We start from the raw sequence: 19,381 nt of genomic DNA, 5'->3' as shown, positions 1-19,381 counted from the left end.
AAACTCAAATGGACAGTACCAAATGAAATGTTAGTATTGAAAAACATGTTCCTTGACAAAATAAAACCAACACAGAAATAAATGACCCAAGCCTGAAACGTTTGGGTAAAAGCTTTCCCATTCACAAAAGATATAATTGGTAACATGGAAAGAAACCAGAATGGCTACAAAAACATTATTTGGAAACAAGCTTATTCCATATGGACAAGCTCTGTTTGAAGAGCTTGAACCGGAAACTCAGGAAAGAGTCATGCAAACAATAAGCGAAGACTCAAATACAAACTATGACGAAATCTTTCTAGGATATAGGATACCTGAGATGGGCGACCAGAGCCTAAAGGCAAAAAGGACATGGGAAATTTACAACATACTAGGTGAACATGATGCAAAGATGCAACAACTTGAAGCAGAGGGCATGTTACCAAAAGCGACACCAAAGAAGAAGAGAAGAGTAGAACAAAGTGAAAGTAGTGAAGAAGTAACTTCATCTAGTGAAAGTAGTGGCAATGAAGGAAAAGAAGAGTTAAAAACTCAGCAGGAAGAAAGTAAAGCTTGGTCCACGTGGGTTCTATTATGACAAATAAATCCAACTATTCTATATTTTTACCCATATGAAATGTACGCCGCTCAGAATATAACGCCAACAGTTTTGGATGCCATGAACGGAAATGTTTCCGAATGGTATAACGAATGCGACAATGCCATTAGAAGGTCAGAAATAGTTCCTGGAACTTACGAATATACAACTGCTATTTCTTATGGAAACGTAGGTGAGTTTGGAGAAGGTTCTTCAACAACAGTAGATATTGCTTGCGACAGGTTTCATATAATTTCTATTGACAACTCATTCTTATACGTGGAACAAGACATTGAAATAAAACCTTCTGTCAAGTTGTCTGACAAGAAAGGTTGCAATGGAATTTTCTATGTCGGATACCAATATGCTCCAGAAGTTTTCATGGATATAAGATATATTCTAACTCTGACTTAGTTCAAACAGTAACATGGGCAAACTATGAATGGTTCGCTTTGAGAAACTCAGTACAACCACAAGCTAGAGAACAAACAGACCAGTATGCAACTATTGAGAAATAAGAAAACTTGACCCTAACGTTCCAGGAGTTTATGTTGACCTTTCTGGACAAACTGCAGCAGCAGTAACCAAAGTAAAACTGAAACTTAGAGTTCCTTTGTCATCTTTCCTCATCTTCAGGTTTTTAAGATACTTGCCAAACTGGGCAGGAAAAATTTCTATCGAACTTACTCCAAGCAAAAATAACTTAGTCATTGCACCAACACAAGACCCATTCACTCTTACAGATACAGCTGGTGGAGCTGCCAGCATACCATTTGGAAAATGGTGCAAAGACAAAGTTGACTTAGACTTTGGTTTCTCAAACTTCAACAATGAAGTAAACTACTACTTTCTCAGGAACAGCAGACAACAATACTGCTTGGGACCCAGTTAAGTTCACATGCGAAAAGTTTGAATGCAAGAGAATAGAAAGCAGACTTGCAGTCTATATGTTGGACCCAGATATTTCAAATGCTTTAGCTGCCAAATATATTGCAGTTCCACTTATGTTCACTATACACCAAATATCTGTCAAAGACTTTGCAGGTGAAGTTGGAAACCAAAGTGCTGACCCAGGTGCAAGAACAGATATTGCTTTAACAACTGCAATGAAACATGCAGATACTATGTTTGTTCTTTTCAGACGAACTATAAATGACTATTCTTGTTTCTACAACCCCGGTATTAAATATCATATAAACATAGATGGCAAATATTATCCAAGAGAAGAATATTCTACAGTTGAGGATATGAGGTCATACAACTTGACATTAGATGCTATGAACTTTAACAACAACTTCACAACAACCATTAACCCTGAAATGCAAAGTTCTATTATGCCATATGTGAAAGTATGGACTCATACAGGAGGTCAAAAAACTCAATATACAAATGGAGACCGTTCAAACTTTTGGCTTGGCATTCCATTTGCTGACTCAGAAGACTTTATGGGTGGTATTTCAACTGTTGGTACAGTTCAAATACAATATACTGGTGACAGAGACGGTCCAGATGAATTGAAAGCAAAGAAGTTTACAAAACCAATAGCACTTTTCACGGAAGATGCTCTTTTGAAGATTCGTTCGATGAAACCTGCTGGGGCTCCTCAGATTGGCATAACGACAGCTTCCATCGAGCAGATTTTGGCAGCAGGTCAGTAAGTTGTTCTTGAACTGACTTCTTCCGTCAAATATTGACAGTACGCCAGTTTTGACATAAAATTGTATTATAAACTTACCTTTAGAAATATCGGTCAGTTTTGTTGTTATATTTTTGTCTGCTTCAAGAACTTTCACCATTTCAGTTATACCAACTTTCTTTGCTTTATGGAAATATTTTGGTTCAGCAAAGACTGCTATTCTATAACATTTTCCATTGTTTGTATAAAGAACTATTCTGTCAATGTATTTGTATTGTTTGTGTGTGTAAACTTTGTTCTGCTTCAATTCGAAGAGATACTCGAATACGTCCATCTTTTTATTCTAAGTAAAATGTCATTTCCGAAAAATAGAAGCGTGAGTGTTTCAAAAGGTTTAATGCGGTGGCAGATGTGAAGTTAAATTCACCAACTCAAACAAACAGTCAAAGTGTTATTGTCAATGTCAAAGACAGAGATGTTGAAGTGGGGAAACCATACGAAGACCAAGATGGTATAACAATTGTTCCTGTAAAAGAACAACCAACATACCCTGAAGTTAGCAGAGACTTAAGTTCTGTTGCAGATATTCGAAATGACTACCAACAACTGAAAGACAAACTTCAAACTCAGGAGAAGATTTGTCAAGCTTTAGGTATAATGTTAAACTTGGTCGAACACAACCCTGTAAAAGTGAACTCATATGTCATTGCACCTCATGAAGTTTTGAAAGAACTATTGAAACTTTTGACAGAGGCAGACGATATAAACATCAAAGAAATAGAACCGACATTAGTTGCTGGTGTTTCATATAATGTCATTGACAAGATATACGTTATGAAAGGAGGTGAAACGTTGAACTTAAAATATAGTTTCCAGACGTTATAAAAATATTTGACGACCACAACATTTCATTAAAATTTATTTGCTAAGTAAATGGCAGAAGACACAATGGTTTATACTATTACGACTAAAAACCCTGAGTCATATAATTCTATAACAACAACTTACAAAGTCCTCAAGGACGATATTGTAAACTAACCTTAAACACAATGACGACTAAAGCCTGTTTTGCTCTTTTGACACCAGAAGATTTTATTGTTGTGAATGGTAAAAAATACTCCTTTGAAGATACTTACTCAGATATACCACCAACAGGTTTTGTTGACTTATTTAATACTTTAAGGACGAGTGTAACATGTGCTGCAACTAGAGCAGGTTTCATTATGTTTGGATGTCCGACTGAGTTTACTATAAACAATATGAGCTATAATACAAAACTTATATCTGGTTTTTACTACCAACAGTTTCCTATAACAGGAAAAGGTGTCATACAAGGAATGTCTGTTCCATTGACTTTAAGTACACCTATTTTATATATTGTTTCAAACTTAGGTTCAAAGTGTTATTCGAATGTCGACAGAAACTACTATGACCAAAAGATACTTATGCGTATAAATAACACATTCTCTGCTGGTTTGCCTATTGTTCATTCGAATGCAGAGTTTTCAGCTTTAGTAAACTCAAACACTTTAGCAAACATAAACTTAACCTTAGTTGACGCAAACTTTGTTCCTGTAAAACTTTTATGTCCTATGTATTTGTCAATGACGGCAGAAAGTTTCGAATTGGAAGATGCAACTGGTGAAAGTATTGTATTACAAGAACAACTTCAACAACAAATAGCTCAAGAACAACAAATAGCTCAAGAACAACAAATGCAACAAATAGCTCAAGAATAAAAAAAATATTTTTTTTTATTTTTATAAAAATGTACAGAATAGATGTTTCAGATTTTTATGACTTCCAAGCATTCAGAAATATGTGTCCATTTCGAGACTATAACAAAGCAGTCGAGAATTTGAAACGTTTAGTCATTTATGTCGACTCTGCCCCAGAATGTTATGTTATGAAAGAATGGGATGTTGTCTTTAACAAACCAAGAGCAACAATAGTTTCAGAACAAGAATGTAAACAGAAACTTAAGAAAATAAAAGTCGTACAAGTTGGCATGAAGATGTTAGATGCTTGGGATATCTTATTGTCAAAGTTAGAAGATTTTTCAGTTCGAGGTATAAAGTTCTATACACCTTCTCCAAACTTCTATTCTATCTTCACTGGATATAAATACGAACAAGTAGAATGGAAAGAAAATATTATAGAAGCTTGGTTAGACCATGTCAAAGAAATTATATGCAATGGAAACGAAAAGGTTTATGAGTATATCTTATGTTGGTTTGCAAACATCTTACAACATCCAAGTGCTAAGAATGAAACTGCTCTCATTATAATTGGAAAACAAGGAACTGGTAAGAACACTTTCTTTACAGATATCTTATGCAAACTGTTAGAAGGTTATTCGAACCCTAATATGACAAACTTAGAAAACATCTGCGGTAAATTTAACTCTTCAATAGAGAATATGAAACTTATAGTTTGCAATGAACTTCAAAGTATAGATACAACAAAAGTTTTAAACTCAGATGCTTTGAAGAGTCTTATAACAGACAAAGTTGGAGTTGTTGAAAGAAAATATAAAGACCAAAGAGTTTGTGAAAATGTTGTAAATTTCATTATGGTTTCAAACAATGCTGTTCCGATGAAGTTAGAAAGTTCTGACAGAAGATATGTAGTTGTCAGAACGTCAGAAGCTCATATGCAAGATACAGAATATTTTGACGACTTAGCAGAAACTTTGACATCTGACTTTTACAACCACTTGTTCTCATATTTCATGACATTAGATATTTCAAAGTTCAATCCAAGACAAATTCCACATACCGAAGAGAGACAAACATTGTTAGAAGCAAACAAGAGTGTATATGAACTGTTCATAGATGAAACTGACTTTGAGTGTTTAGATGAAAGGTCATTGTACGATTCGTATAAACAATATTGTCAAGAGTATGGTTATATGACAGCGTCTAAACGAACATTCTTGGCAAATGTCAAAAGTCTTTTAGATGTTCAGAATGGTGTATATACAAAGAAAAATTTTTCTGAGTAAATTTTAAAAAAAAATATTTTTTTTATCCGATAGAAAAGATGGCAAAATTCATCTCAGTAAACAAGTACATGTCAGGACTTAAAGAAGAACTAGACCCATTCACATATTTGAATGTTTACTTCTACCATTTTGAAAAGTCTTCATTCAGCAAAGTTTGGAACATCGAACCAGTTAAGTTTGCTATTGTGACTAAAAATGGTGCGAAATTTGAAGACTTAGACATAGAAGGTTTGTTAGCAGTCAAAGAAAGTTTTGACAGAAGGTTCTCAAAACTCGAAGAAGGCAAAGCATACAAACTTGTTATACCTTATGAACCAAAGAAAGCAGACGACTATGAATATTATGAGTCTAAAGTTGTAGAAGTTCAAGGTAAATTGGGTAAAAAGATTTTAGAGTCTAAGCCAGTGTTTGCTCCTAAAGAGGAAGAGAACATTGACATTGACCCAGAAATGTTCTAAAAATAAAATTTTATTTTTACATGTCAAATTTCTTTTTCTCTGGAACTGGTTCTTTCTTCTCTTCTTCTACTTTCTTTTCTTTCTTTTCTCTCTTCTTCTTTTCTGGTGGAGTTATGTCAAACTTCTCAGAACCATATTTTTGTAAAAGTTCTTTGTCCTTTAATAGCTCTTCTATTCTGTTTTCTATTTCATCTTCAAGAACAGTGCATGTGTCTTCTTTGCATTCTAAGAAGTTTTGTTGGACTTCATCTCTCCAAGAGGCGTCATCTCTGTCAACAAGTCTGTCATTGACAAATTTTAAGACTTCTCTGCTTAATGTTTTATGGTTCTTGTCATATTCCAGAAACAGAACTTTAGAACAAATTCCCCTTTCTTGTTTACACTATGTAAGATTTTATGGTCGACAGATGTTTTGCTGTCGAAAAGCTTGTCTCGAATATAGATAGCGAAATCGCTAGACATTTTCTAAAAGATAAAAATTTTAATTTTTCTAAAAATATGTTAGAAAAAAAGTTTGCTGACATTGACAAAAAATTTGAGAATGTTTTAAACAAGAACAAGAGGAAGTTGGAAAATGCTCAGATAAAACCCATACATGACAAGTTCTTATTTGCTCAGAATGGTATAACAGGTCTAATTGCACCGCCTGGGTCGGGTAAGACTTTCACTTATCTTAAAATGGCTGCACAACAACAAGAACTAGATGAGAAGAACCCATTCTATGAGTTAGTTGTCATTTGTAGTACTTCTGGTCAATTTGACCAAACCGTCAATTCGTTCAAAGATATTATAAAGAAGTCTAAGTTAGTATGTATAAAAGACTCTGAGTTGTTAGATTGGATAAAGAAGTACCAAAGAAGAGTTTTGAAGTACAATGCTATAAATGAGTATATAAATTCGAAGTTTAAAGACCCAAATGAGGAAATGCAGAGAATATTAGAGAAGAAAACACTTCAGAAACAAACAGAAAGAGATAGAATACATTTCGAAGAAATTGCAATCTTACGATTGGAAAACGTACCCTCATAGATGTCTTCTTATCTTAGATGACTTTGCTTCTCATCCTTTGTTAAAGAACAGAGAACAAGACATGTGTCGAATTCTTAAGAAGCTCAGACACTTTAACATTTCAGTTGTCATTTGTGTACAGACAGCCAAGAGTTTAAGTAAGGATGTAAAGAGAATACTTACTGACATTGTACTTTTCCCCGGATTGTCCGAAGACGATTTCATGGAACTTATGAAAGAGTCCATGGCAGGTAAGTTTGACAGACATGAACTATGGGAGAAGTACAAAGTCATACAAGACCCTCATACTTCTTTCAGAATTCATATCTACGCGAACAAAGTTCAAATTGTAAAAAGTCAAGCTTGAAAAATGTAAGTGTTTAGTCTTAGTCTGTTGTGGTTCTGCAGCTTTCGGTTCTTCTGGCTTTGGAATGGACTCGGTTGGTGGTACGTCAGTCATCCGTTTGTGTCCTGTCGGATGGAAGAACTTTTCCAGTTGGAAGGAAGGACTCGGAATGCCAGAAGGAAGGACTTTTCCTGTCGGAAGGAAGGACTTTTTCTGAAGTTCGACCAAAAAGTTCTCAATTTTCGAAAATTTGAATGGTTTACGGACGAACAACAGAAAATTTTTTTCCTGTCGGAAAGAAAAACTTTTCCTGTCGGAAAGAAAAACTTTTCCTGTCGGAAAGAAAAACTTTTCCTGTCGGAAGGAAGGACTTTTCCTGTCGGATGGAAGGACTCGGAATGTCGGAAGGATTTGACAAGGCAATTTACCTTATAGAGCTACCTGAGCCATCTGAAGTCAAGCGTAAAAATAAAGAGTGCATTTACCCTACTTGTTTGAAGTTGTCAAAATACTCTGTTATTTTTTCTTTCAGTAGCGGCAAATCTTCTTTGAATGTAAGAATTGTACAACCTTTAATTTCATAGTGTGTTTGAGGAAGAGTATCTTGAACTATTTGTTTCACATCTTCATTTGGTGTCATTGAAATCGGTAAGTTTTCGCGATAGAACCAATTTCTGTCAGATTTGTAAATCTTAGCAAGGTCGTAAAAGCTTTTGTTGTTTCTTCTGACTAAATGCAACATAACCATATCTCTGTCTTCTTCATTTTCCATCTCTTCAGTATAAATCATATACTTATAGTTCTTTTCCTTTCCTTTTGGTACCGAACGTGGTATTCTTTTCTGAAGGCTTTTGTCTTTTGCTTCAATGACTTCATCTTTTGCTTGAAGTTTCTTTTCCATCTCTTCACGTTCTTGTCTGTGAATTTCATCTAACATCATGAAAATATAACAAGCGTAACGAGGTGAAGCCCACATTGCAACAGCATTTACAAGAAGTCTATGAATATAATATCCTTTCAAACCATTTGGCAAATTTTTACGATTTTCGTATGGAATCTCGTTCCTCGGTTTTCCTCGGGACGCAAACATATGAGGAAATTCTTCTAAAAGTTCTTTTGTCTGTTGGTTTTCAAACCAATGATGTGCTTGCTTTGTAGAACGAAGAGCATTCAAAATACTTTGCATTTGGTACATATCGTCTTTGACCGAACGAATGAGACGTAACTGTTTGTTATATTGTATGTACTCATATTCTTCATTTATGGCTTCATGAACGATAGCAGTTGTTGTGTTCTCTGTTGTTGACATATCTGTTCTTACATACAAAATAAAAAAAATATTTTTTTAAAAATTAGCGTTATTTCCTGACTTTCACAAAAAGACCAAAAATAAACGCTTTACATGTATTTTTCAGCAACTTCGTCAAATAATTTTAAGCTTTACCTATCTCATCTACTTCAAACGTTTCTTTACCTTTCGTGGGAGCACCATACATTTTCTCAAACTTTTCAAGTAGTTCTGTTTCAGCAGCTCTCATATCGTTAACAAACACAACCTTAACTCTATTGACTATACTGTCATATCTTAGAGTTATATTATATGTTCTTCCTATCTTATATCTCTTTGTATTGAAGTCCTTCGGTTTCTGAACGATGTAAAGTAAGCCCTCACTGCAACGTTCAGTATCGAATGAACCATATGTTATGAAGTTATATCCAACAACTGGGTCTAACCATAACAAAACTATTGGTATAAGACTTTTGTCTATAAGATATGCTGTAGTTCCATAGAATCTTACCGATATCATAAGCTCAGGATTTCTTGTCAAAATTTTCTGAGTAGAAGCATTTTTAACCCAGTCGTGGGATGTTTTCTTTCCAGATGGAGATATAATGTCTGACAAAGAATATTTTTTGTATTTCTTTGAGTATCTTACGTTTAAATCACCAATTCTAACCACTTTGGTGTCATTGTCTATCTTTTTAACTGTTTCAAACTCAATGTTTGTCATTTTCTGTTTCTTACATACAAAATAAAAAATATTTTTTTTAAAAAACTAACTTTATTTTTTCTATTTTGTATCTTAAGGAAATTCACGATTTTCATGTGTTTTAGGCGACCAGGTTTTTTTCCCTACTCGCAATTTTTTACGATTTTCATGTATAAAAGATATGATTTCAGGGATTTTTTTACGAAGTGTTAAAGTTCTCTTCGTAAAAAAATAACAGTTATATAATGAAATTTGGTCATTTTTTCACGATTTTAGGGTAGATGGTTTTTAGGTGTCACCAGGTCCCTCGGTCCCTCGGTCCCTCGGTCAACTAACATCTTTTTGAAAATGGTGACAACATGACATTTTGACAACAGTCCAGGAAATAAACTTCTTCGTATATGTTTTGTCATGATTTCATCGAAATGAGTGTAAATGTTTTGTCATGACTTCATCGAAATGAGTGTAAATCAGACAAAAATATATTTTATGTTAGAAGGTGAGATCTCACCTGTTTTCTCACCTCTTTTCTAACATGGTCTAAAACACACAAAACTCATGAAATTTTATACAGAATTCAATAAAAATATATTTTAGGTGAAGAGGTGAGATCTCACCTGTTTTCTCACCTCTTTTCTCACCTGTTTTTTTCACAAGCGTTTTACATGAATTGTACGATGTATATTTGAAATCCTAAACAATTTCGTAGCTTCTATTTCTTCTGTCAGTATGTCAAAAGTTTTAACTATGCCGAAAGTTTCTTTATATTTCTTCTTGACGTCAGATAGAAGGAAATCTTCTGCTGTTGGATAGTTTTTGTTTAGAAATTCTAACATGTCCATTTTATCTTCTGCTGGCTTCTCTGCTTCTGTCTTTAAGTCTGCATAGTCGTTTCGCATACGTTCTATCTCTTTGACGGAGTAGTTATATTTCCTCATTGCTGCTTTACATTTAGAACATTGTGGGTTCATTTTAGCATTGTACATTGAAATTTGTCCTGCTAGAACAACTAAAGCGTCAATTGCTCTCTTCATCTCAAACATAGCGGGTCTTATCTGTTCGTTCCATACTTTACCTCTTCTATCTTTATCTCTTATCTGCCATACACATTCAGCAACTAACGAAACAAAGTTGTCGTAGGTCTTAAATTCTTCAGATTTATATATGTCAGAGATGTTCTTATATACCATGTCGCAATCTTTGTCCATGACTTTGTGGTTGCAATGAAATCCAAGAAACTCATAGTTTACCTTACGAATGAACTTCTTTATTTCTACCGAGTCGGTTGCTTTGACTTCAATTTCGTCGAATTCAGGAATAGTGAGCTTTTGTTGTTGTATTTCAGGAAGTTTAGGTAGATGGTCAATGAGGTCCTGCATTTCGTAAAGATATTGTTCATTTGTTTCATCTTTTGCACAACAGTCTAAATCTCCTTGGAGAAGTTCTTGCTTTATCTTCTGGATTTCTGTTTCGAAAGTATATGAAGAAGGAATGAAGCTTTTCATCTCTACTAACATTGATGTTGGATTCATAACTAAAGAGTTTGGTGAAGTTGTTGCTAACATGTTCTTACAATAAGAATAAAAAATATTTTTTTTAAAAAAACTAACTTTATTTTTTATGTTTTTTGTGAAAGTGTCAAAATTCATGAAATTTCAAGAGTTTTCTACGATGTTAGAAAAAATGTTAGAAAAAATGTTAGAAAACGTGTTAGATCTAACATGCTAACATAAAATATATTTTTTGGTGGTACGTCGGACATTGTTCTGAAACAGTACAAATATTGTTCTGAAACAGTACAAATATTGTTCTGAAACAGTACAAATATTGTTCTGAAACAGTACAAATATTGTTCTGAAACAGTACAAATATTGTTCTGAAACAGTACAAATATTGTTCTGAATCAGAACAAATATTGTTCTGAAACAGAAAATTTTTCTCACAAATTGAGAGCTTTGACGGGAAATATTGTTCTGAATCAGAACAAATATTGTTCTGAAACAGTACAAATATTGTTCTGAAACAGTACAAATATTGTTCTGAAACAGTACAAGACTAGTTCTGAAACAGAACAATGGACAACATCGAGCCATTCATGAAATTTCAAGAGTTTTCTACGATGTTAGAAAAAATGTTAGAAAACGTGTTAGATCTAACATGCTAACATAAACTTTATTTTTCAATACTTTTTCTATCTTAAGGAATTTCATGAAAATTCAAGAGGGTAGAAAACGTGTTAGAAAACAGGTTAGATCTAACCTTCTACCCTAAAATATATTTTTGGTGTAAATTTCATGAGTTTTCTACGATGTTAGAAATGAGGTTAGATCTAACATGCTAACATAAAATATATTTTTGGTGTAAATTTCATGAGTTTTCTACGATGTTAGAAAAGAGGTGAGAAAACAGGTGAGATCTCACCTCTTCACCTAAATTATATTTTTGTCTGATTTACGCTCATTACGAAGAAGTTTTGACAAAACATGTACGAAGAAGTCATGAAAATTCAACGGGTGAGAAAAGAGGTGAGAAAAGAGGTGAGATCTCACCTCTTCACCTAAAATATATTTTTGCCGAATTCAGAACAAAACTCAAGAATTTTGGTTGAAAAAACAGGTGGAGCCAAAAGTGGCTCGACCTCAAAACAAGCATTTTGTGAAGAATATAGCAACCGCCGGAATTCTGGCGGTTGGTTTTTATACAAAATTCAACAGGTGAGAAAACAGGTGAGAAAACAGGTTAGATCTAACCTTCTACCCTAAAATATATTTTTGCTGAAAAATGACCAAATTTCATGAAAATTCAACGGGTGAGAAAAGAGGTGAGAAAACAGGTGAGATCTCACCTCTTCACCTAAAATATATTTTTGGTTCATTTACACTCGTTACGATGAAGAAGTCTTGACATTTTCCCGACTGTTGTCAAAATGTCATGTTGTCACCATTTTCAAAAAGATGTTAGTTGACCGAGGGACCGAGGGACCGAGGGACCCCCTCAGTAAACATCTCATTTTAACTCACTTTTTTTCTATCTTAAGGAAATTCATGAAAATTCAAGAGGGTGAAAAAACAGGTGAAAAAAGAGGTGAGATCTCACCACTTCACCTAAAATATATTTTTCAATACTTTTTCAGCACTTTTCCGTAGTTGTATATGAAAGACAATTCGAGATAAAAGTCATAGTACAATGGTATTATATGCTGCACACCATTTGTTGTGAACCAAACTTGAAAGTCAGAGAAACTGTTACTAGGTGGTTCGTAGAATTTAGAAGCAAAGTCATAAACGTCCTTACCAATACATAGAAAACTATTGTTGCTTGAACTGAAACTTGCATGGCACATAACATTTTGAGGGTCAAACACATTTCTATAAACTGTCAAATCTGCTGGTGGAAGTATAAATTTAAATGGACCATCTGGTGGTAATGGTTCGTTCTGGTTTAGTAACCGAAGAAATTGTGCCCAAGAACGTTTGTCTACTTTCCAAAATAAAAACTCTGTATCTCTTGGAGGGTTAATTTCAATCTTTTGAAATGAAACGGTGGAGTTCATCTTGTCATATTCTAGTTTCAGATAGTATGTTCCATTTAGTAAAGAGTCGTATTTTTCTTGAAATTCCCAATAGTATTTGTTCATTTGAGTTTGAAAGTCATTTAGAGTTTTCTCAAGACTTTCGTCTGAACGAACTGTAAAGATTCTCATTTCATCAAATTTGTCTATAAGACCATCAGAACCTTTATACTGCCCATGAAAATATACTGCGAACATAAACGCGTTAGTTCTATTTGAAAACAAAACTCTTCTAAATCCTATTGCCTTTGCATCTGAAGGACTTTGAAGCCAACGAATTGGATAGTCAAACCTGTATGAACGGGATGAAATTTCTTCATCTGAAATAGTCCTACCAGCATTTGTAAAGATATAGTCTAACGGTTTTGTATCTGCTACTTTTGTTCTTTGTTTTTCAACCTGAAGCATTTAATATATGTAAAAATATATGGTTTTAAAAAACGTTTTTACTTCATGCAATATTTTATTTCTCATCTAACAAACATGTTGTCTGACTGCTTGAGGGTTAGGTTGGTACCATTCGAACTTGACACTTGCAATTCCTTCAATTGCATTCAAAATGTCTGAGTCGGAGTCAACCATTTGTTCTCTCTTTGTAGTCTTGAAAGCGTCAAGAAGTTTTGCGGCTGTTTGTTCATTGCCATGTGCATAGTAAATGTGACCATCCAAATCTGTTATGGTCAATCTGAGATTGTGTCCTTTCTTATTTCCGTCTTGTATGGCAGCAAGTACACCCATGAAGCCTTCTTTGTTCTTTCCTTCGTCAAAGTTTACTGTAAAGGTTCGACCAGATGTAATTTGACTTCTAACTTCACGGTACTTCTCATATGCATATCTTGTTCTTTCCATGGGAGCATGTGTGTCTTCACCTTTTCCTTTTTTCCTTCTCAAAGGATGCAATTGTTCGTCATGTTTCCAGTAGAATCTGGCAAAGCCGTCGTGTCCTTCAACTTGAGGTTCACTAACATCGAAAGGCATGTCCATAAGACGTTCTTCTTCTAACCTCTCTAGTCTGTTTGGATAATTTGCACGTGCTGTTTCCAAATCCATTTCGTAGCGAAGACCAGACAATTTGTCATAGACTTTTATGGGTCTTCCCTTCCTATATTTAAACTTCTTCGAAACTCTCCAACCATAACTTTGCAACTCTGCTTTTATTCTAGCAGATTTTCTATCCATTCTATATGGGGGCATTTTTATAAAAATAAAAAAAAAATTTTTCTTTACTTTACATAACCGCCTGCTGCCATAAGTCTTTGACGCCAACCCATACCAGCTAATGAAGGTTGACTTGGTTTAGTTTCCAAACTAAACTTTGGTTTTGGTTTATCTTCAGTTTTTGGTTTCTCTTCTTCTATCTGTTTTTCGTCACTTTTCGGTTCCTTTGACTTTACTTCACTTGCAGGAATAGTTGTGTCGTCAACATCTTCATAAATATCATATGCCATTTGTTTTTGTTTTCCTTTCAACTTTTTGTGTTTGTTGTAAAGTTTAGAATATTTCGACTCTAAGTCAATGAGATGTTCTATAATGAACTGTTGGTCAGTGAAGTAAACTTTTCCATCTGTTGTCTCGAAAGCTCCTTCAGACTTCAATATTTTATTTGTGAGAGTCTGTTTCTTTTTTGAGATACTTGCCGTTCCATTTTTATGAAAAGTGACTTTAGTTAGGGTTTGTATTTCCAGACCTGGCACTTTCTATTATTGAATTTTTCTCTTCATCTGTAAGTTCTTTGACAGGTTTTGACAATGGTTCTGAACTTTTTGTTTGTGGTGTCAAATCTACCGTTTCAACTTCTTCGGTCATTTCATCTCAGTAAAAAATTTTAGTTTGGTTTGTTTTCAACTGGTTGTTTAGGTTTTTTAAGTCGGTCTAAAACTTCCTGAGGTATAGGAAGAACTTGACAAACACGTTGTGTAACTGCTGGAAGCCGACAAATCCATCTTGAACCCATTTGTCTCAATGCTGTATTGTTCATTTCATCTCAGTAAAAAACTTTACATTCCCCACGTTTGAGGCGGTTGAGGTTGGTTATTGTTTACCCATTGTTGTGCATGGTTATATCCTCTGTTAAAGAATCTTTCACCTTGGTCCATATAGTGTCCTGCTTGGTTATAGTAGTCATTTGCTTTGTTATAATAGTTTCCTGCTTGTCTTCCTACATTGTCCATCCATCCTTGAACTTTTCCTCTTGTTTCAGGATTTGGAATAAGATTTGTTGCATCTCGTGCTACATCCCAACCTTTCTGTACAGTTTGTATAATAGGTTGTGCTTTCTCTTTCAGTATACCTAATGTACTCAAAATCTTCCTTCCAACTCCAAATACACCTCTGGCTATTGTTCCCACTGCGGGCAAAAATCTGGATGCAACTCCTGCTAACGCGCCAAATAAACCCATTTCTTATGGGTTAAAAAATGACGAATCCAAACAAGGACCCCTATGTTTCTAAAGCGACAAAAAAAGCACTCATGGTAAAAATCTTTAGTTCAACACCAAATGCTTGGTTTATGGATATCTTGGAAAACATTCCGAGGTATAGAGAAGATGGACCACCATACTGGCTAATATTTGTCGGTCAAAACACAAGATACTGTGAAGCCATACCATTACAGTCCAAAAATATTTTAGATATCTTAGCAGCTTTGACAATATTCGTTGACAAATACCATCCAACAAAACTGACATCTGACTGTGAAAGTTCTTTCAAATCAGACGATGTAAAAACTATCTGCGTTCAAAAAATGTAAACCAATATTTCATTGTCGACCAAAACCATTCTGCTCTTGGTGTCATTGACGGTTGTATAAAAATGTTAAGAGACTTAAACCAACCACAAGGTGGTGAAGCAAATGAAATGTCATATGACGACAAATATAGACACTTCTCCATGGCAAAGATGAGACAAGTTTTAAATATTTACAATAGCCGTAAACAAAAAGGTTTGGGAAACCACTCCCCCGAAGAAATGAAAAACAACCCTGACTTAGAGAAAGACTATATATTTAATAATTTAGTCAAAAGAGACAAACAAGAAAGAATGCCGGGCTTCAAACTTCAGAAAGGTGACAAAGTAAAAATAGAAATACCTAAACGCGACCCATATGAAAATACTATTGACTATGACAACAATGGGAACCCGACAGGTACTCACATTCGTGTTCGTAAAAATAGAAGAAAGTATACAAGAGAATATTATGAAGTTTTAGGCAAACATGGCAAAATGTACAGACTGCAAGCAGAAGATAAAACTACTATTGTCAGACCTCGTTTCAAACTTGTCAAAGTTCAAGGTGGTATACTTTCAAAGACAGTTCCTAACAAATATAAGACAACTCCTGACGAATATGCTAAAGAAGTTGAAAATGACGACTAAGCATTTCTATACCATGCGTAAACTGTCATGTAAGGTGGCATGTAGTCTTTACTTTGTCCCGTTGTTTGCGTATACCCTGAAACGAAATGTGTATGGTCTCCTCCTACCTCAGTGTTATCCAAGTAACAATTTATAGCAAACTTAACGTTGTCTTTAACATCATATCCTTTACCTTTTGTCATTCCTGTCCAATCCCAATATTTATGCCTATGCCCACCTTCTCGAGATGTAGTTAAACTTACGTAGTGACTGTGCGCAGGTAAATTTGCACCTGAAATCGTTTTACTTCCACCTGTTTCCTTTGAAGAGTTTGCACAATACAAAAACCTGTCGACTATTTGAGTCCAAGTTCCAAAACCAAGTACTACTTCTGGTCTGGTAGAGTTCATTGACGTATAAATAGAGCCAACCGGGTAAATAAGATTCGGCAAAATTTGTTTAAGCACATTGAGTTCCTGTCTTAGATGTATAATACTATTGTCATTAGATATCAAAGTATCTACAAGACTTGTTGCCGGTGGTATTGTTGGAGCTTTACTTGGCAAGAGATAAATTTTAGAAGATTTTCCTCATTATGATTGCTCCTCGGAAAACGAGGGGGAAAGAGATTCCGTATGAAAATCGCAAGAATTTGCTCCTGGTTTGAAAGGTTATTATGTTCATAGGACTTTTTAGTAAACCTGTAGCAATGTGGGCTTCAACCTCGTTATGCTTGTTTATATTTCATGATGTTAGATGAACTATATAAGGCAGAACGTGGAGAGATTGGAAAGAAAACTTCAAGCAAAAGATGAAGTCATTGAATCCAAAGACAAAAGCATCAGAAAAGAATACCGCGTTCAGTACAAAAGGAAAGGAAAAGAGTTATAAGTATATGATATATACTGAAGAAGTTGGAAGAAAGAAGAAGACAGAGATATGGTTATGTTGCATTTTTAGTCAGAAGAAACAACAAAAGCTTTTATGACCTTGCTAAGATTTACAATCTGACAGAAACTGGTTCTACAGATCGATGAAAACTTACCGATTTCAATGACACCGAATGAGCAAATAAAGGAAATTGTCAAAATACTCTTCTCAAACACACTTGACATCAAAGGTTGCAACAAATACTTACATTCAAAGAAGACTAAACATTACTGAAGGAAAAAATAACAGAATATTTCGATAACTTCAAAGAGGAAGAAATAAAAAATCTTAAAAGCTAATTTTATTTATCATAAGACAAATTAACGGAAAGTGAACCTCAAACAAAAAGTGAACACAATGCATTTGCCCAACCAAATAACTTTAACAAAGCAAAAACTTAAAATTAGCTTGTCAAGCTTAACTATTCTTTATTTGAACAATGTAAAAAATTAAAATTCTAAATTGATATGTTTATAGTAAGTTTTATAAAGTAACTATTCTATCCGTTATATCATGCTGATATATTATATATACAGCATTAATATTCAATGATTCACAAATCAAACTTATATGTACATTATTTTACAGTATCAAGTTATAGAATATATACGCGACTTTTTGTAACATAAATATTTTTAGATTCATAATGATTTACGGTTTTTTTCAAAACTTATAAATTTTCAAATGAGTGGTAAAGAATCTTCGATTTAAATTGATTAGAATTGGTTAACATCAAGCCTAATCAACAAATGATCACGTGCCAGCCGTAGTGATCGCCGACTGCGTCGCGAAGAGCGTGGTCCAGGGGAAAGCCGTATCAGTCCACGCAAATCATGGTCCAGTATGTAACTGAGGTACTGGTGAACAACGAGACGTCTGGCTTAGCACAACTCATATGTCGAATTTAGACCTCTGTCAGATTATACGTTCGTAACATAACAACTTTTAAAAACGCTCTTGAATATTCAATCAAATTGAAACGATTAGTCGCACGGCATACATGCACGTAAATATGGGTCCAAAAACTATAAAGATATATCCACCACAAAGAAAGTTAAGGATGGTACAATAAGTGGATCTGTCCAAAATTTACATAATAAAGTTGCAAGATATAAGATCATAGATAAGATAGTCTACTACGCTCCACGGTCGCCTTTCATCACACGGACTACCGAGAACGATCTATTCAGACAGATCGTCAAATGATACTTGAATCGCTCGACACATCAATGAGCGAAACAAACGTCCAGACACCGAAAAATATTTCAAACTGTCTGCAGTGACTTTCCCATACTGCCCACAATACTGGATGACTCCAGGAGCGCGAGGAATCAAATCAGAGTTGATTACAGTTCTCACTGACATTTCAAGATGACTATATAACTGAAAAGTATATCGTCACATTATTGCAAGAACTCTTCAAATTCTCCCAGACGGATCTAGCCAATGCGCAAGCCGCGAAGAATTTCTATTCGAATATAGACGAGTACAAATCGTTCGCCAACATTCAATTGATACAAGAATCGGATATAAATTCAGAAGATGACCCATATTTCAATACGCACAAATCAGCCTTACACATCTTTGAAAAAAACTACAAGATTATTTTGACCGTAATTATTGAACATTCAATTTTCCGAAAGAACTGTTAATAAATGTTTCAAACTCTCAATCTTTGCACACCGCCAAAAAATTCAAAGGCAAAAGGTCAAACAAAATACGAAGCTTTTTACGTTAATGAAATATGGCATGTAGATATTCACTTTTTAAATCATCGCCAAGGTGAATATCTATATGCGTTATTGACGATAAATCACGAAAAATTTTGGCTTGGTCACATTCGAAACTAAAGAAGCGGCACAAACAAGTCGTGTCATAACAATGTTTCGATGTATATGGCAAACCGTTTGCCATATGGAGTGACAATGGGCTTGAAAACTACGGTGTTTTCAAAAATTTATTAAAAAATGCAAACGTCGAATCAATCACGATAATACCACACTGCCCTTACATGAATGGCAAAATCGAAAGATTTTGGCAGAATATTCAAGTTGATGAGGTAGCTTGGGATCAAATTCAAAATTTAATCGAAAATTATAACGCAAACACCACATACACAGTTACCAAAAAATCCAGAATACATACCTGGTTTACACCAAACAAATTTTATGATATCAGCGAATAATGATACCACCAAAGAACCCCTTTGAAAGTTGATGGAGAAATTAAGGATTTGAGGATTTCTCTTCAACATTTCCGGAGAGGAAGGCCAATCAAAGAAATTAATTCGTAATATTTTAAAATCGAAAATAAAATCTAATTTTTAACCCAAATTAACAATATCGATTACATCTTCTTACTAAGCTCAGTCAGATTAATAAGAATAAACACTTACTTTTTTAAAACATTTACATATTTTTTTTCTTCGTTACAGAGATACGCAAGTGCAAAAGAAGCAGCAACTGTAGTACAGTAATTTGACACTCCGAAATCGAACATTAGTGAC

General features: G+C 34.4%; 6 protein-coding genes and 6 pseudogenes across 12 annotated transcripts, besides 2 other annotated features; 5 read left to right on the top strand and 7 right to left on the bottom strand.

Annotated features, from left to right (window-relative positions):
• Positions 1 to 17,134: part of a mobile genetic element that runs on past the window's edge.
• On the top strand, positions 1,897 to 2,235 carry TVAGG3_1073230 (protein of unknown function, DUF4106 family; the record flags this gene model as incomplete). Its single annotated transcript, XM_051256450.1, has 1 exon — positions 1,897 to 2,235. The coding sequence occupies one exon, from the start codon at positions 1,897 to 1,899 to the stop codon at positions 2,233 to 2,235; it is 339 nt and encodes a 112-aa protein (XP_051076327.1).
• TVAGG3_1073220 lies at positions 3,147 to 3,952 on the top strand (annotated as a pseudogene). The gene has a single exon. A coding segment is annotated over exon 1 (806 nt).
• TVAGG3_1073210 lies at positions 3,982 to 4,948 on the top strand (annotated as a pseudogene). The gene has a single exon. A coding segment is annotated over exon 1 (967 nt).
• On the top strand, positions 5,286 to 5,675 carry TVAGG3_1073200 (protein of unknown function, DUF4108 family; the record flags this gene model as incomplete). Its single annotated transcript, XM_051256449.1, has 1 exon — positions 5,286 to 5,675. The coding sequence occupies one exon, from the start codon at positions 5,286 to 5,288 to the stop codon at positions 5,673 to 5,675; it is 390 nt and encodes a 129-aa protein (XP_051076326.1).
• On the bottom strand, positions 7,775 to 8,338 carry TVAGG3_1073190 (annotated as a pseudogene). Its single transcript has one exon. A coding segment is annotated over exon 1 (564 nt).
• Positions 8,428 to 9,041, bottom strand: TVAGG3_1073180 (annotated as a pseudogene). Its single transcript has one exon. A coding segment is annotated over exon 1 (614 nt).
• TVAGG3_1073170 lies at positions 9,972 to 10,585 on the bottom strand (annotated as a pseudogene). Its single transcript has one exon. A coding segment is annotated over exon 1 (614 nt).
• On the bottom strand, positions 12,182 to 12,999 carry TVAGG3_1073160 (annotated as a pseudogene). Its single transcript has one exon. A coding segment is annotated over exon 1 (818 nt).
• TVAGG3_1073150 (uncharacterized protein) lies at positions 13,066 to 13,641 on the bottom strand (the record flags this gene model as incomplete). Its single annotated transcript, XM_051256448.1, has 1 exon — positions 13,066 to 13,641. One exon carries the CDS (start codon positions 13,639 to 13,641, stop codon positions 13,066 to 13,068), a length of 576 nt encoding a protein of 191 aa, XP_051076325.1.
• TVAGG3_1073140 (uncharacterized protein) lies at positions 14,417 to 14,569 on the bottom strand (the record flags this gene model as incomplete). The annotated part of the gene is made up of 1 exon (XM_051256447.1): positions 14,417 to 14,569. One exon carries the CDS (start codon positions 14,567 to 14,569, stop codon positions 14,417 to 14,419), a length of 153 nt encoding a protein of 50 aa, XP_051076324.1.
• On the bottom strand, positions 14,589 to 14,990 carry TVAGG3_1073130 (uncharacterized protein; the record flags this gene model as incomplete). Its single annotated transcript, XM_051256446.1, has 1 exon — positions 14,589 to 14,990. One exon carries the CDS (start codon positions 14,988 to 14,990, stop codon positions 14,589 to 14,591), a length of 402 nt encoding a protein of 133 aa, XP_051076323.1.
• On the top strand, positions 15,403 to 15,966 carry TVAGG3_1073120 (uncharacterized protein; the record flags this gene model as incomplete). Its single annotated transcript, XM_051256445.1, has 1 exon — positions 15,403 to 15,966. The coding sequence occupies one exon, from the start codon at positions 15,403 to 15,405 to the stop codon at positions 15,964 to 15,966; it is 564 nt and encodes a 187-aa protein (XP_051076322.1).
• Positions 17,135 to 19,167: 2,033 nt separating the features above from the next.
• Positions 19,168 to 19,200: a mobile genetic element.
• Positions 19,201 to 19,381: the final 181 nt, after the last annotated feature.

The sequence above is a fragment of the Trichomonas vaginalis genome (genome assembly GCF_026262505.1).
Source record: "Trichomonas vaginalis G3 chromosome Unknown ctg_99, whole genome shotgun sequence".
In the NCBI taxonomy this organism is placed as follows: domain Eukaryota; phylum Parabasalia; order Trichomonadida; family Trichomonadidae; genus Trichomonas; species Trichomonas vaginalis.
This window is presented reverse-complemented; position numbering and strand designations above follow the sequence as displayed.